This window comes from Sus scrofa, chromosome 15 (assembly GCF_054392235.1).
Source record: "Sus scrofa isolate SSC_HxYL_T2T_F1_AM1 chromosome 15, Sscrofa_HxYL_maternal_Yorkshire_Landrace_v2.0, whole genome shotgun sequence".
Classification (NCBI taxonomy): Eukaryota; Metazoa; Chordata; class Mammalia; order Artiodactyla; family Suidae; genus Sus; species Sus scrofa.
The window spans coordinates 110,406,860-110,423,786 of record NC_139397.1 but is presented as its reverse complement, the minus strand read 5'-3'; the positions used below and the strand labels follow the sequence as shown (position 1 = coordinate 110,423,786).

Here is a 16,927-nt window from a genome sequence, read left to right as displayed (position 1 = left end):
GTTTTGGGAAACTGCTCTATAGAGGGTCACCAGGAGTGTGGTGGCTCCCTCCTCTTTTCCAGTGTGATCAAGGTACTCCTGCTTTCCCCAATGGTGAACATGAAGGGCTTCCAACAAAAACATGGTTTAGGGTCCTCCTAGGGGTAGTCAACTCTAACTCAGGGTTGAGAGTCAGGGTTTAATATTCTATTTCTAGGCCGACAATCTCTAAAGAATTGGTCTCAGCAAGTACATGTTCCTTATCACTAGCTTGCTCCCTATGGAAAAGAAAGGAGGCACGACTATGTACATTCAAAGCACAACTCCAACTATATTGCTCAAGGATGGCTAGCTTGGTTTAGGGAGCCCTAAGAAGGCAAATTTCACCCTGGTACAAAAGGTTTTCTTGTTAAAGTTCAAAAAACATTTTCTAGGAGTTCCTGTCATGGCACAATGGTTAACAAATCCGACTAGGAACAAAGAGGTTGTGGGTTCGATCCCTGGCCTTGCTCAGTGGGTTAAGGATCTGGCTTTGCCGTGAGCTGTGGTGTGGGTCGCAGACGCGGCTCGGATCCCGTGTTGCCGTGACTGTGGCTTAGGCTGGTGGCTACAGCTCCAATTCTACCCCTAGCCTGGGAACCTCCATATGCTGTGGGAGTGGCTCAAGAAAAGGCAAAAAGACAAAACAAACAAACAAACAAACAAACAAACAAACCAAAAAAAAACCCCCCAAAACAATATTTTCTACCAAGTAAATTCACAACCTACCAAAAATGAATTTCATGGTCAGAAGTTACTGAAGACTATAATTGATGGATGTCTATGCAAAAAATTCTCATTTAAAACTATCTTATAGATATGTTTTTAAATCTTTGAAGAATACCTATTACAAAGTTTGAGATAAAATGGTTTCTCTATTGGAAATAAACAAAGGCAGACTCACTGACATAGAGAACAGACTTGTGGTTGTCAGTGGGGGAGAGGGGTGGGAGAAGGATAGACTGGGGGTTTGGGGTTAGTAGATGCAAACTATTATATTTAGAATTGATAAACAAGTTACTACTGTATAGTACAGGGAACTATATCCAGTTTCCTGGGATAGACCATGATGGAAAAGATTATTAAAAAAATTAAAAAAAAAAAAGCCTTTGAAAAATATATTGTGGGAGTTCCCATCGTTGCTCAGTGGTTAATGAATCCAACTTGGAACCATGAGGTTGCAGGTTCGATCCCTGGCCTTGCTCAGCAGGTCAAGGATCTGGCGTTGCCGTGAGCTGTGGTGTAGGTTACAGACATGGCTCAGATCCAGCGTTGCTGCGGCTCTGGTGTAGGTCAGGGGCTACAGCTCCGATTCGACCCCTAGCCTGGGAACCTCCATATGCTGCAGGTTCGGCCCTAGAAAAGGCAAAAAGACCAAAAAAAAAAAAAAATATATATATATATATATATAGTTGCTAGCTGCTGTTGCTGCTAATCATAATGAATAATCTGCAAATACAGTATTTGGGAGAATTTAATAAGTAGATTTATGGAGTACTGGTCCTCTCCATCCTGAACTTAAACTTCCACTCAGGAAACAACGCAATGATGATCAATGGGAAACTGGGTAAATACATTATAGTGCATCCATACAATGGAAGACTGCACCCCTCTACAAAGAAAGAAGAGGGTAAAAGGTAAAGAACAATGTCTACAATATATTAGCTTGGGGCGCCTACTAAAGCAAGAGGAAGACAAGAACCTCTCATTTTATCTCCTCTTGTAAACATGTACATAAAATAATGTAAAACCAACAGAAAGCAGTAATTAACTTTTGGGGGAGGCACAGGAACTGGGCAGATGGGTAACAGATGGGATGGAGAATTTGTCTTATATATCCTTTTACACTCATTTGTATGTTGAACAATGTGAATGCATTACACATTCTTAAAAAGCATTAAAAAAAACCCCACCTCTCAGTTCCAAATTTCTGCTCACCTATTTCAGGAATCAGTCTACCATTTTAGATAGATGTTGGAAGAGACTGAAAGAAAGTAATTATATCCTCCACCTGAGCCAATAAACACAAAAGCCTCTGAGAATTTCTTTATGGAAGCAATTTTTTAAAATACAAAAATTAAAAGAAAATCCCCAGAAAATACTTTCAATGAATGTTTCTGGTTTATAAAAGATAAGTGAAATTCAATTACACAGAGAACATATAATGCTTGGATTGTAAAGCCTTTCTGTGAAACAATACATTGACACACAACATATGAAAATAGCTTGAAATACAAAAATACAGTTGTGATCCAGGAAATGGCACCAAATTAGAACAGTTTTATTATTTAACATACCAATTTATATACATTATCTTCCCAAATAAGTAATAAGAAACAATTTGATTCCAAAGTTTAAAATGTAGTTTCCCAAATGAATCCTTATTGTAAATTTGGAAAAAAAAAAAAAAAAAGAAAGTCCTACAAATTAACGTAAACCATTTTGATCCTTGACTAAAATATGCACCCTGTACTAATCACCTCTCTCATACAAAATGTCTATTATAAATAAAACTTTCAGAAAAGATCTTGGATGCTTATTGCACATCATACAGGATGCTTGCCACCATCTGAAAGGCTTGCAGCCCTTCATTATATCAGCTGTTTAAAACATTTACTCAAATTTGGGTGGAAACAATACTTGGCAGAAATTAGCATATCTAGGATCATAGAGGATGTTTACCACAAACAGGAAAATATGATCTTACTGGACTACTTCTGTCACTTTTTCTAAAATAAGACTGACTCTGTTTTCTACTGTTAAAAGCAATTACAAGAGATCTGAACAAATTAAAAGTTCTACTCAAATGTCAGTTTTCTCTTTCCAAATAGAAACCACATGTAGAGGCATTTTACCCAGTCATATATTTCTACTTCCTAGGACCAGCCCTTCTTGAAGTATACATTGTTAAAGATCGCACTACTGGGTTCCTAACAACGTCATCAACAGGTACTGTTTTGTTCTCAACATTTTCAAACTCTTGTAGCCGTGGCTAAGCCCTAAACCAGTCAGAATACAATGGCCTTAGAACAAAAAACAAGATCCCTAGTAAGTTTTCATATCACCTAGTGCAGTGCTTAGCACACAGTAGGCATTTAATAAATAGTTGATGAATGAATGCACTATCTTTTAAGACCGTTGGCTATACCTAGATGTATTAATGATTTATGAAGTAATATGTCGCTTTAGGGCACAAAGACCTACCATGATGACTAAACAAAGAACACACATGACATGGCATAGATACTGTTAGCTTCTACAATCCTGTCCCAGGACAGAATGTGTACTTTAAGGTTAAAACTATTTCAATAATAAAAACTGATTAGTCAAATCTTTTTATTTTGCCAAGGGACTCTAACAGTATTGGCCTTTGGCAATTCCCCAACATACAATGAACCCCCAACAAAACAAAACCGAATTGCACTATTACAAAGAAACAAGTCCATGGAAGCAGAGAAGAGGCGCCAGTTAAGGAACAGCAACTTCAAGGAGACGGTTGTTTTTTCGCTTGCACGTTGGGACACTCCCATTTTTCTGGTTGCCCTGAATAAACTTCACACATACTTTGTCCTGTCTGAACTGCACCAGGAACCTAGGAGGAAAGAATAAGACAAATTAAAGTACACACAAAACAGCTGATGATTACACTAATGTTAGCTTTTGCTTTTTAATAGATATTTACCTTGGTAAGTATTCCCTTTTCATCAGCCTTTCTAGACCAGGATTATACCATTAGGCATTACATTGCATTCTGCCTTCAGGGGCTATCACTTAGCCCTAAGTAAACTCAAGTTTGTTTGTTTTTGTTTGTTTATTTTTTGTCTTATCTTTTCAGGGCTGCACCCGTGGCATATGGAGGTTCCCAGGCTAGGGGTCAATCAGAGCTGTAGCCCCTGGCCTACACCACAGCCACAGCAACTGGGGATCCGAGCTGTGTCTGTGACCCATACCACAGCCCATGGCAGTGCCAGATCCTTAACCCATTAAGTGAGGCCAGGGATCGAACTGTGTCCTCGTGGATGCTAGTCAGGTTTGTTAACCACTGAGCCATGATGGAACTCCAACTCAAGTTTATTAGCTCATCATATGCCTTCATGGTAAGAAGGGCTATGAATAATGATTTCCATGTTTCAAATGGAAAAGAACAACATGCTATTTTCCCATTTTATCCATTTCTGCATAGCACAAATGTTAAATTATCAACAAATTGAGAAAATGAAAGACAGAATTTCAGAAAAGGCATCCAGAGACACTCCAGGCTATGGTTTCCAAGCGTTTGATATTTATATACTTCCTACGCTTTTCTTTTTCATATGTACACACTATGCTAACAGTTATTTCTAGCCTAAAGTATTTCAAAAATACCTGTGACCTATGGAATAAAAATAATGAAATCATGAGTTTGATCCACCTGTTATATTTTTAATATCCATTTAAATATATACATACATATAAAAAACTATAATAATTAAAAATCTATCAGTGTATATATCAAACTACCAGTGGTACGTGTGGTACACTGTGGAAAATCATCTTCTAGTTTAAATCTTTCCTTGACAGACCATCAGCAGTCAAGTGCTTGTCCACAAGATTATTTGTCATATGCCTTCCTGCAGCAAACATATGACTGGCCTCCCCCTGGGCTGGGTGCTGTGACATCTGATGTATGCATCACCAAGGAGGCATGAGAGCAGCATGGCTGGCCAGGAACCCAGGCGTCCCCAGCTTAAGACTCTTTTCTCTCCATGATCAGAATCAGGAAAATGTTACCATGTTTTCAGCACATTTCTCAGGGGACTGTGTACTAAGTTAACTGGCATATGACTGAGTCAATCTAAAAACCACATGATTGGTCACATGCTCATCTGGCATCCATGACAATAGCTCTGCTCTCAACACATTAGTCTCAGTTTCAGGGCCATGTTTAGCAAACACTATCCACTGAAGTGAAACGTGACACAGAAGTTCCTACTCATGGGTGGTACTTCTGAGCTTTTAAATGGGCTGTTTCATTTCAACTTGAAAACACTGAAAAAGAACTCTAGTTCCAAATTTGCCGGAGAGATCTCTCTCTCCAGCATGTATACTTATATCTATGTGCCTCAAGGGAAAAAAAAAAAAAAGACTTTCAAGTTTAACATAAATACAGACATTTAAGAAATCAAACACTTTTTTTACATTTTAATTTTCAAAGACCACTTCTAGTATAATAAATACATAGGGAGTTCTTTTCCCAATTGCTTTAGCAAACACTTGCTGTCTCTGTGTCAGCAAATCATGACTGTGATTTACTCAAGAAAAAAAACTAAAACTTATTGAGTATTTACCATGCATCACACTGTTCTTAGTAAGATACACATACTAACTCAACTTTAAAACAGTCCTATAAGTTAAGTATTATTTATCTCTATTTCTTTTCTTTTATTCTTTTTTTTTTTCTTTTTAGGAATGCACTTGCAGCATGTGGAAGTTTCCAGACTAGGGCTAGAATCAGACCTACACCACAGCCACAGTAACACCAGCCACATCTACAACCTACACCATAGCTCACGGCAACACCGGATCCTTAACCCACTGAGTGAGGCTAGGGATTGAACCTGCATCCTCATAGATAATAGGTTTCTTACTGCTAAGCCACAAGAGGAATCTCCCACAACGGGAACTCTTTATTTCTATTTGATAGAAGAGAAAACTGAAGTCTGGCTCAGAGTAAGGACAAAGAGAATCAGAGAATCGCCCCTCAACAATCAATCAGGACTTCAGAGCACCAATACCATTAAAACTTCTTAGCAAAGAAACATATTAGTTGCTTGGATTTAAAATATTCAGAAAAAAACTGTATAGCTTAAATGATATGTGTTTTTGTCTAACATGTATGTGTGTATACATATACACATATAACAACATATATTTAAAATATTTAATAGAAAATTTCACTTTAGTTTTCATTATTACAGGTTCATTTTTACAAATACTGTAGACTACTTAAGGTTATTCTTAAAATTCAGTCTATCTATAGAATGAATAGTTTGGGAGCATAAGGACTGGGGATTACAAGGCAATTGAGTCAACAAATTCAATTCTTGCTTCTACATGTGCAGGTTAAAAATGCTCTAAGGAGGAAACAGACCTTTGACCTCCTCCTGTAAACTGATATCCAGCTAATCTGAAGTAATTATGGAGATTGGGTTTGCTAGAATAACTACTCCGACTTCTGAAAAGGATGCAGTGACGAAGGTCTTGGTCACTTGGTCACCGAACTGCATGTTGTTTACAACACTAGTCTGTCCACTTGGCAAAAATGCATCACGGGCACCCCTACCCATGACTTTGAAACATTTTGCTTAAATTTAAAATGCTTTTGGGAAGTTTCCATTGTGGCTCAGTGGAAACAAATCCAACTTGGTGCGGGTTCAATGCTTGGCCTCGCTCAGTGGGTTAAAGATCTGGCGTTGCTGTGAGCTGTAGTGTAGGTCACAGACGTAGCTCAGATCCTAGCCTGGGAACTTCCACATGCTGCCAGTGCAGCCTTAAAACAAACAAAAGCAAATAAATAAAAATAAACTGCTCTCCAAAAAGGAATACAGTCTGCTTCAGAGCTCCCAGCGGTTATGAAGCAGGCTACCTGGGAGCCTTGCTCTGCCACGTAGCTTTTGTGCTGCCTGGGAAGGGACCACAGTGCTGTGCACGGTTCTATCACCTATCTTATTTTTATGAGACCAACCAATAATTAGGACTGCAGACAGAAAGGTGTTCTGGACTGGTTCTAATGCTACTAAATATTTGCTTTCTTCACATGGCCACACTGAATCTTCACTCAAACAAGCGTGTTTACTGACAGCGCACGCATTTAGAACATCATAATCTTTCTACGACAAGGCAGGTCCCGTGGTTGCTACAGCAGACATATGCCCCTCAGAGCCCCTCAGAAGGGTCATAATGTGTGACAGGTCTGCAGAGGCTCTGGGAAATCTGCAGAGAAGAGCGACTGTACATTTCCCACACCCAGCATACTTTCTTCCCAGCACATTGCTACTAACATCCTGCCAAGGCACTGTCCTCAGAGCACTAGCTCAGGAAATACTTAAAAGCAGCAAGCCTTCATGGCCTGGATACTGACGTCGTTTTCTCTGTAAAGATGGCCTTATTAATGGAGCAGACCAACTGCGAGGCTGCTCCATCCACATGGCAAGGAGCCTCTGCATCTGGAACACACAGAATCTTTCCACAGTGAGTGGGAATTGGTCCCATCAAAACAGAAGCCAAGATTCCCAAGTTATAAAAAATTTCAACTCAAGGGAGTTTAAAGATGTAACAGCCTTAAAGGTTAAAACCTTAATTGACTGGAACCCAACCAGCCATGATCTTTTTTCCTAACACTCCTTGTTTTATGAGGAAGGACCAATAACAAGGGAAGTTATTTTGTCTAAATTGCGATGTCCAATATCAAGTATACATAAAGGCCAATATCCCCCGCCATCTAGACACCAAATCTAAACCTTCAAGGCTAAAGTTCTGTAAATCCGAACACATCAAGGAGAGTTAGTTTGGCTTACAAATGGACAGGAGTGAGTAAGAATTTATTTTAGAGAGACACTTAGAAAGAGGTGAAATAGAATAGGGTGGTAAAAATCTTACTTAGAAAATAAAACAATTTCCTGAGTAAATATGGTGATGTAAATTTTTACTCTACATGCAAAGAAGTGTATACGTAGATAGTAAACAATCTGCTGAAAAGCAATCAATTAAGTATCAATCCACATAGTAATTCACATTCATTCAAATGACTCATATTGATAGATTAAATAAATGGAGGGATGTTTCCACTTGCATGCAAATAATGTCTATCATTAGAGCCCGAACATTAAGCAAAAAAAGCAAATTTCACATTTATAGTAGTCTTGTCATTAGCAAACCCTTGTTAACACTCATTGCTTATTCTATAACTCTAGTTTATATGTGAAAATATCTCAAATATAACACATCCAAAACAACACATTTGATTTCACCCTGCCCCAGCCACCCCCAAACCCCTTCTTTCCTCTGTGTCAACTACTGCAGTAAATGGTACCATTTGGGCTCAGGCCCCAAACCTAACACCCAATCTGTTAAGAAGTCCTCTTATTTGCCTTCAAATTACATTGAGAATCTGATACTTCTCACTACTTCCCACTCATGCCCCAGCCTAAGCCTCGGTATCCTTACTGTGACAGCTCAGAGAAGTTCCTATTTGCTTTGCTTTCACTCTCGCCTCCCTACAGTTATTCTCTACACTGTAGCCAAGGCAATCTTTCAGAATCACAAATCAGATCATGCCACACACACCTAGAATGGCTTTCCATCATTCTCAGTAAAATCTCAACTCCTTACCTCGACAACCAAGCTCTGCACAGCCGGGTCCCTCTGCCTCCCTCCCCAGGTCCTTCCCCAACATTTCACTCTGCCACAATGCCCACTCCTGTGTCAGGGCCTTTGCACCTGCTGCCTTTTCTAGCAGGCACCTCCCTAGATCCCAGTTTTGACTCAAATGTCACTGCATCAAGGAAATCTCCCTGGCCTCTCCATCAAAAATAACACCGTATGACCTTTAACCTGCTTTCTTTTCTCCACAAGCACTTGTCACTGACCGAAGCCATGTCACCTATTTACTAGTTCATGTGTGCATATTTGTCTCCTCCACTAGGATGAGAGGTACGTGAAGGCAGGGACTTGGTCAGCATCACTCACTGCCCACCCATGATCTGGAACACATGCCAGACACACACTTGGTCCTTAATACATAGGAGTTGTAAAAATAAACGGGATCAGATCACTCAACTAAAACAATAAGGCTGAAAGGGAAAAGGCATATTCAAACAGTGTGGCAACATACTCATCGGAAATTTCAATATTGAGCTTCTGTTTGGTTTGGCTGAGAGTCGTCCGGTAGAGCTTGGTGGCCATTTCAATCAGGTGATCACTGCTGAAGAGAAAGTCTCCTTTACTTGCTGCTTCAGAGCCCTGAAAGGAGAAATCAAGAGTCAGGCTAGCAGAAGAAAAGACAGCTCGGGAGGTATATGTTTACAGGTTTGGCTGAAAACACATTTGCAATTTACAGTCTCTTTAAAACATGAGCAACTGGAGTCCAGTCTCTCGAATAAACAATAATGACAAAAGCAGTATTTCTGCCAACTTGCTCAGAGCACTTTAGTGAGGTTACCTAACCCCTTGCCACCCAAAGCTGGTCGATGGACCAGAAGCACCATCAGCATCACCTGGGAGCTTGTTAGAAAAGCAGACCCTCTGGCCTGACCACAGGCCTGCTGCATATGAATCCACAACAAGACCCCTGGGTGATCTATTTGTTCACTCAGGTTCGAGAAGCACTGACCTAACCTATAATTCATTCTGAAAGGGCTGCTTTAAAAACTCCTCTGTGATTTGGTTAAAAAAAAATAAGAACCACCACAACAACACTTCCAACAAATATCCTAGGGCAGCGGCTCTCAACCTTAGCTGCGCAAGGGACACATCTGCGGAGCCTGCAGAAAATAGAATGCTTGTGCCCCCTTCTGAGAGACTATTTGGTTGGACTGGAGAAATGGCCTGGCACCAGCATATTGTAATATGTAACTGAGGCTCAGGATCACTGTTCTCAGAGCTGACGTGCTTCCTTTCGGTTAAAATCCAGAACGGGGAAAACAGGCTGAACGAAGTTTCTGGGATTTTCCTAAGTTTAGACAGGTTACTATGTATTAGTTAGGTGACTACTATTTCCCTACATATGATTACTATTTGCTGACAACTGTTCATTTAGTGAGTATTTGTTGCGTGAGAGGCACTGTGCTAAGATTGTTTCATTTAATCCATTTTTTCATTTTTTAAAGTTTTATTGAAGGGTAGTTGATTTATAATGTCATGATAATTTCTGTATACAACGAGGTGATTCAGTTATACACGTACATGTCCATTCTCTTTCAGAATCTTTTCCCACATAGATTATCACAGAATATTGGGTAGATTTCCCTGTGCTATACAGCCAATCATTTCCTATTCTTCAGGGTGCATACGCCAATCCCAAACCCCGAGTCCATCCCCTCTCGGGACCTGTCCCCTTTGGTAATCCTAAGTTTTTCAAAGTCTGTGAGTCTGTTTCATTTAAACTTGATAACAACATAGGAAGTAGGTACTAATATTCTCCCCATTTTAAGAGAAGAAATGGTAGGCATATTAAAGTTAAATGTCTTAGCCAGGGTCATTATAAAGCTAGTAACATCAACCTGGAGCCTACAAGCTTAATCACTCCATTCAAAATAGGAAGTCCTGGTTAAGCTGACATTAAAAAATTTGGGGTCAAAATTATTAGGCAGTTGTTTTATTATAGTTATTTTCTTTAATTAAAAATCCCCAAATGGCCCATAGGCACATGAAAAGATGCTCAACATCACTAATAATTAGAGAAATGCAAATCAAAGCTATAATGAGGTACCACCAGTTAGAATGGCCATCATCAAGTCTACAAATAAATGCTGGTGAGGATGTAGAGAAAAGGGAACCCTCCTTTACTGATGATGAGAATGTAAATTGGTACAATCACTATGGAAAACAGTATGGAGGTTCCTCAGAAAATTAAACACAGAAGTACCACATAATCCAGAAATCTCACTCCTGAGCATATATCTGGACAAAACTATAATTCAAAATGATTCATGTAGCCCTATGTTCACGGCAGCACTATTCACAAGGGCCAAGACATGGAAACAACATAAATGTTCACTGACAGATGAATGGATTGAGAAGATGTAGTACATATATACAATGGAATACTCACATATATACAATGGAATACTCCTCAACCATAAAAAAGAATGAAATAATGGCATTTGCAGCAACATGGATGCAACTAGAGATTATCATACCAAGTGGAATAAGTCAGAAAGAGAAAGACAAATACCATACGATATCACTTATATTATATTTATATAATCTAAAATATGGCACAAATAAACCAACCCATCTTCAAAACAGAGAGAAACTTGAAGACATAGAGAACAGGCTTGTGGTCACCAAGGAGGTGGAGGGGGAGAGGGATGGACTAGGAGTTTGGGGTTAGTAGATGCAAACTATCACCTTTAGAATGGATAAGCAATGAGGGCCTACTTACTATACAGCATAGGGAACTACGCCCAATCTCTTGAAACAGAACATGATGGAAGACGTATGAGAAAAAGAATGTGTGTGCATATATATATACACACACATGACTGTGTCACTATGCTGTACAGCAGAAACTGGCAGAACACTGAATCAACCATACTTTAAAATTTTATTAGAAATAAATAAATATACATAGACAATTAAAAAAAAAACCCAAAATGAATGATAAGAAGATATATAGCAATTTAGTATATAGAAGAAACAACAGAAGGACGCATAATTTAAAATGTCTTGATATTTCTAGATATTAATCTCAAAATAATGCACATCATGATGGGTGTAAACAAGAGCTACTCTGAAATTAGAACTCAAGTGAACAAGTCAATAAAAGTCATTAATCCTGGAGTTCCCGTCATGGCTCAGAGGTAATGAACCCAACTAACATCCATGAGGACGTGGATTCGATCCCTGGCCTTCCTCAGTGGGTTAAGGATCTGGCCTTGCCGTGAGCTGTGGTGTAGGTCACAGATGTGGCTCAGATTCTGTGTTGCTGTGGCTCTGGCATAGGCCGGTGGCTACAGATCCGATTACACCCCTAGCCTGGGAACCTCCATGTGCCATGGGTGCGACCCTAAAAAAAAAAAAAAAAGGTCATTAACCTTACTCTACTACTGAAAAACCAAGCCTGGGTATGTAGAGAGTGAATACAGCCCAAATGTACAGATCAGTAAGAAGGATATATAAACTTTAAATAAGAGGATTATTCAGATGTACAAAATTTTACATCAATGTCTAAGAGACTGACCAATGCAGAAATTTATCAAAGGTGAACTTTTACCTCTTTGAGGTGGATGGCAAAGAAGCCATCATTTTGCGAGCTCATTGATACTTTGGTTACATCCACCAGGGGAACCTCTGACTTGATCTGCCCAGACTTTTGATCAGCAAGAAGAAGATTATTATTTGTCAAGAGGAAAATCCGGTTTGTACTCTACAACAAAAGCAAAAAAGGATTTAAAACCAGCGATCAAAGTACCACAAAATGGTCAATGCGTTTAAAGCATTAGTTATTTTTAGAAATGCACTTTTTATTCTAATATTTTTCAGCATGCATGCCTAACTACCAAGAAGACACTAAAGAACATAGATAACCTATTTTAATTCACAAAAATTTCAGAGGACAAGCAAAATTCCACCTGAGCTTAAAGATAAAATAGCTCTCTTCACAATAATTGTGCAGAAAATATGAAATGCAAATTGTAACATTCAGGAAACTGTCTCAACTAATAAACACTTTGTACAGTTTCAGGGTTAGCGTTCTTACCTTCCCATTAGCACGGTTAATTTTGTTCACAACTTCAGCAATGATAATCTTTTCTTCAATGGCATCCTTGAGTTTCTTATACTTGGGATTCTTGTTGATTTCCAGGTAAGGCCCTTGGAATGGTTGCCCAACACTAAAGGGAAAAATTCCCTCATATTAGAAAAGGTTTCAGGGAGTTCCCATTGTGGCTCAGCATAAGGAACCTGACTAGTATTCATGAGGATGCAGGTTTGATTCCTGGTCTCGCTCAGTGGGTTAGGTAAGGACCCAGCATTTGCCATGAGCTGTGGTGTAGGTTGCAGATGTGGCTCAGATCTAGTGTTGCTGTGACAGTGGCATAGGCTGGCAGCTGCAGGTCCGATTCAACCCTTAGCCTGGGAACCCTTCCATGGGCTGTGGGTGTGGCCCTAAAAAGCCAAAAAAAGGGAAGGAAGTACTACTGGAAAAAGATTACAGGTCAGTTGATCAGTTGATTCTAAAGAAAGACAACTTCATAAACAGTTATTTTATAAATTTCATACATTATACTTATACCTGCCCTAAATATTTCCTAAATAAAGTTGGAAATAGAACTGTAAACATATTTCAAATATATTTTTTATGTGATCATGGCATTTGGATGGTAGGACTTGGATAAAATCTTATTACAGGGAACAACCAAGATAGAAACCACTCATAAGGACAGCCAAGACCCATGTTCATCATCTCATGGGGAAAAAAGAGGCAATTCCTCCTCACCTGTTAATATAAAGGTGACAGCTGCCTACACAGGATTCATTAATGCTTTTAAACAATATGTAGCACTGATAAAAAGAGCACAAATCATTACCATCACCTGTTCCAAAGAAAAATTTCATTTTCTCACAGGGAGTAAGACAATCAATAGGCCCTCCTGGGAAGAACAGATCCAGAGCAACCTACTGTAGAAGAAAACTAGAAAGCACTTTTAATATGACCACGGAGCTTAGGCTTTAAGTAGGTAAAAATATGAAAAAGGAATCAGGTCTCTCCTTTTAGGATATGCCCTTAAGTGGGCAGAAGTGGCCAAGGTAAACATTCAGAATCAGACCAGTTTTCTTCTAAACAAACCCTCTGCAAGAGGCATGACTGTGCACACAGCCCCAAGACGCCGATTTCCCTAAGGACTTGTGGAGTGATACTCAGGGCGGCTTCTCTGAAGACGCCAACAAAAACCACGCCTTCATTTTGAGCTATAAAGTTCTAGTAATTTGACAACACAACTTTGAATGCTTGTGCTGTGGGTGGAGGATGGGGAAGAAAATCCACGTAGGTGGTCAGTGCTTCATGACCCCCAGGACAGAAAGGCTGGCACCCCTAAGGCCTGCCGCTCAACAAACAGTATTAGAAGAGTAAAGAGTTCCATCTCTCTCAGTGCTGGAGGGGAAGCATGTCCTCCCACCCCTGAAAACTAAGAAAACCATCCCAAGCAGACTTGGCCTGACCTCAACATTTTTGGGTTGTTGTTCATATTCAAACATGTTTTTAATAATACAAAGTGCTAATGGCCTTTGAATTTGTTTCTTTAAAAATGCACTTTTTCCCTCCCTCTAGTTTCTAAAGAGTCACCTACAGGGAATACTAATTAAGAAGGTCACTCTGGAGTTCCCGTCGTGGCGCAGTGGTTAACGAATCCGACTAGGAACCATGAGGTTGCGAGTTCGGTCCCCGTCCTTGCTCAGTGGGTTAACGATCCAGCGTTGCCGTGAGCTGTGGTGTAGGTTGCAGACGCGGCTCGGATCCCGCGTTGCTGTGGCTCTGGCGTAGGCTAGTGGCTACAGCTCCAATTGGACCCCTAGCCTGGGAACCTCCATATGCCGTGGGAGCGGCCCAAAGAAATAGCAAAAAGACAAAAAAAAAAAAAAAAAAAAAAAAAAAAGAAGGTCACTCTACAATTTAAAGATATATAAAGAAAAAGCTGAATGAATGAAGTCAGTGGTGGAAAGCATATAGACAATTTTCCCGTTTGCATATGCTTTGGACAGCAGGGATTTTGGACAACGTTGGATTTAGTGTTTGAGTGAGGGGAGTGTACAACCCCTCCAGCAGCCAAACAAGCTGACCAAGGAAGCCAAGTCATCATTTAAAATAGCTAAAGCAAATGAGTTTGGCAACTTAGGTTCATTTAATCCTTTAAAAGGAAGAGCTTTCGAATGTGTGTAGACATACAGAATATATACACACCACATAAAATACATGTGAATATACTTAGCATGTAATGCATTTTTATTTCTAGGCCATTCTTTGGGGAAAGCACAAAATTGTTATTTGGCTTGAAACTGTACAATCTACTTTTTAAATAAACACCAGATGAAATGCAGGGAGGAAATGATGAACTTGGGAAATGTGAGAATAATCCAATAAGGAGTTTTTACCAAGAACTTTACTTGGTGAACTTGCGATTGGTGTTCCTTCTTTTATTGAGTACTTGGTGTCTACAGTGAAGGAAATGAACTTGCTGCAGAGACTGGTGAGGTCATGCCCCATGAGTTAGTTAGCTGACCAAAGGCCACCGCTGAGGCAACACTCAGAAAGTGACAGGCTGGCTTATTCATTTCTTTTATCTTACAAATGAGATTCTGACCCAGCCTTATTAAAGGAGGAAGACTGTAATGGTTATTACAGTAGACTGTCAAGAGAAACCACCCAGACTCTGAAAACTGAAAAACTAACGGGAATTTACAACATAAATTTTATTTATTTATTTATTTATTTTGGTCTTTTTTGGTCTTTTCTAGGGCCACACCCTTGGCATATGGAGGTTCCCAGGCTAGGGGTCTAATCAGAGCTGTAGCCGCCAGCCTACACCAGAGCCGCAGCAACACCAGATCTGAGCTGCATCTGCAACCTACACCACAGCTCACAGCAACACCGGATCCTTAACCCACTGTGCAAGGTCAGGGATAGAACCTGCAACCTCATGGTTCCTAGTCAGGTTCATTAACCACTGCGCCAGACGGGAACTCCCCAACATAAATTTATCTTAATATCCCAGAGAATTTTTATCAGAAATGACTAACTTCTAATTATTTAGAAAGTACTCAGGCTAATGCCAATGGAGTAAAACCAACAAATGTGATCTTGTTTCTCTAAGTACGCTATGGAAGTCCTTGCTCAAATGTGTTTTGTTCATATCCAGCTGATCATAAAATGATTCATGAAATTAAAAAACTGTATATTACTAAAATCAAACCCCACTAGAAAACATCTACCAGTATATTTGAGAAACTTTAAAAATACTGGCTTTTATGGGTAAAGCAAAGCCAAAATACCTAGATGGGTATAGAGCCTTCTTGTCTTTGAAGAGTTCACTGGCTTCTAGTTTCTCTTCGTAAATAAGTTTCTGTTGGTCTGTGAACTGGTCCCTGTATTTTTTACACTGTGAGATATAAAAGGAAGAAAAGAAAAAAAAAGATATCACTTATATAAATAAATCATTACTCATCCTTAAATATGCTAAGCCAATTTAACAGAATAAGAGTAGATGTGTGTGAAATATTCATTTAAAACGCCAGGAGCATTTTTCCTTCCTGAATTTTGAAAAGGTTGGTCTTGGCAAACATCATAAAAATTATTGTTTGTGTTGCAGAACTTGTGATGCTTCTTCCAAACACACAAGGGCCCCGTTGGCCTGGGCCCTCCTGGGAGGATGGTTTCCTCCCATGATGACGTCAGCCCCTGGACATCCTTAGTCCTGGGCTATCACACTCTTTCAGAGACTCACAGTAAGAAAAACATGTTACATCACCACCCAGTGCACATCTTTATATGCACGCATATAGATAACAGACACAAAAGCTTCACAAAGCAATACTTATCCTTTTCTACAGGTTGTGTATTCTGTTATTGTCTATTCTACTCTATTTCATTTTAAGATGCTGGTAGCAATCTGATAAACTGATTTCATGACCCACAAATATCCTATGGCCTATGGTTTGAAAAGCACTGCTCTGAATCCCCCAATACCATCTTATCATGTAGACGTGACGTGGGACCTAAGCAATCTCCCTGTCACCCTAATTCTGAGGTTGCAATGAAAGGAGACAGGGGTGGCAGGAGGGGCAGGACCAGGTTCTTTAGATGAATTCTCTAAGAAATTCAGTTCAGAGGTGATTGAGAACCGACCCTCCACATAGTCATATAAAGGGATGTTAGCATTGCTGCCCACCTTTTCAGGAATAAACTCATCCCTGTCATTTTCCACCCCCTATCCAAGGGAGGCAAGGGTAAGATTCAGAAGCTGGGGGAGAGCGGAGGCAGAGCTGAAGCCCAGTATTAGCAGCTTCCCATCATTATTTCTGAAAATAGTGTCTATGTCAGACTCAAAGGGGGAGATGAGCATTGAGACCCTGGTGAATCTTGCCAAACTGCCTCAACTAAGTCAGGGTACACAACTCAGAGCCCAGTTCCATATGCTGTGCCGGTACCAAT

General features: G+C 39.8%; 1 protein-coding gene across 6 annotated transcripts in view; it reads right to left on the bottom strand.

The window, feature by feature from the left end:
* Positions 1 to 2,278: 2,278 nt before the first annotated feature.
* The window catches only part of MYO1B (myosin IB), a 191,559-nt gene continuing 176,910 nt past the window's right edge, over positions 2,279 to 16,927 (bottom strand). For all 6 annotated transcript variants that reach the window (XM_021075958.2, XM_021075961.2, XM_021075964.2 and 3 more), the window contains 5 exons: positions 15,769 to 15,875; positions 12,479 to 12,611; positions 11,993 to 12,145; positions 8,891 to 9,018; positions 2,279 to 3,610 (listed from right to left, as the gene is read on the bottom strand). In XM_021075958.2, coding sequence (XP_020931617.1) covers positions 3,487 to 3,610; positions 8,891 to 9,018; positions 11,993 to 12,145; positions 12,479 to 12,611; positions 15,769 to 15,875 — 645 coding nt within the window. In that variant the 3' untranslated portion in view covers positions 2,279 to 3,486. The remainder of the gene's footprint in view (positions 3,611 to 8,890; positions 9,019 to 11,992; positions 12,146 to 12,478; positions 12,612 to 15,768; positions 15,876 to 16,927) is intronic.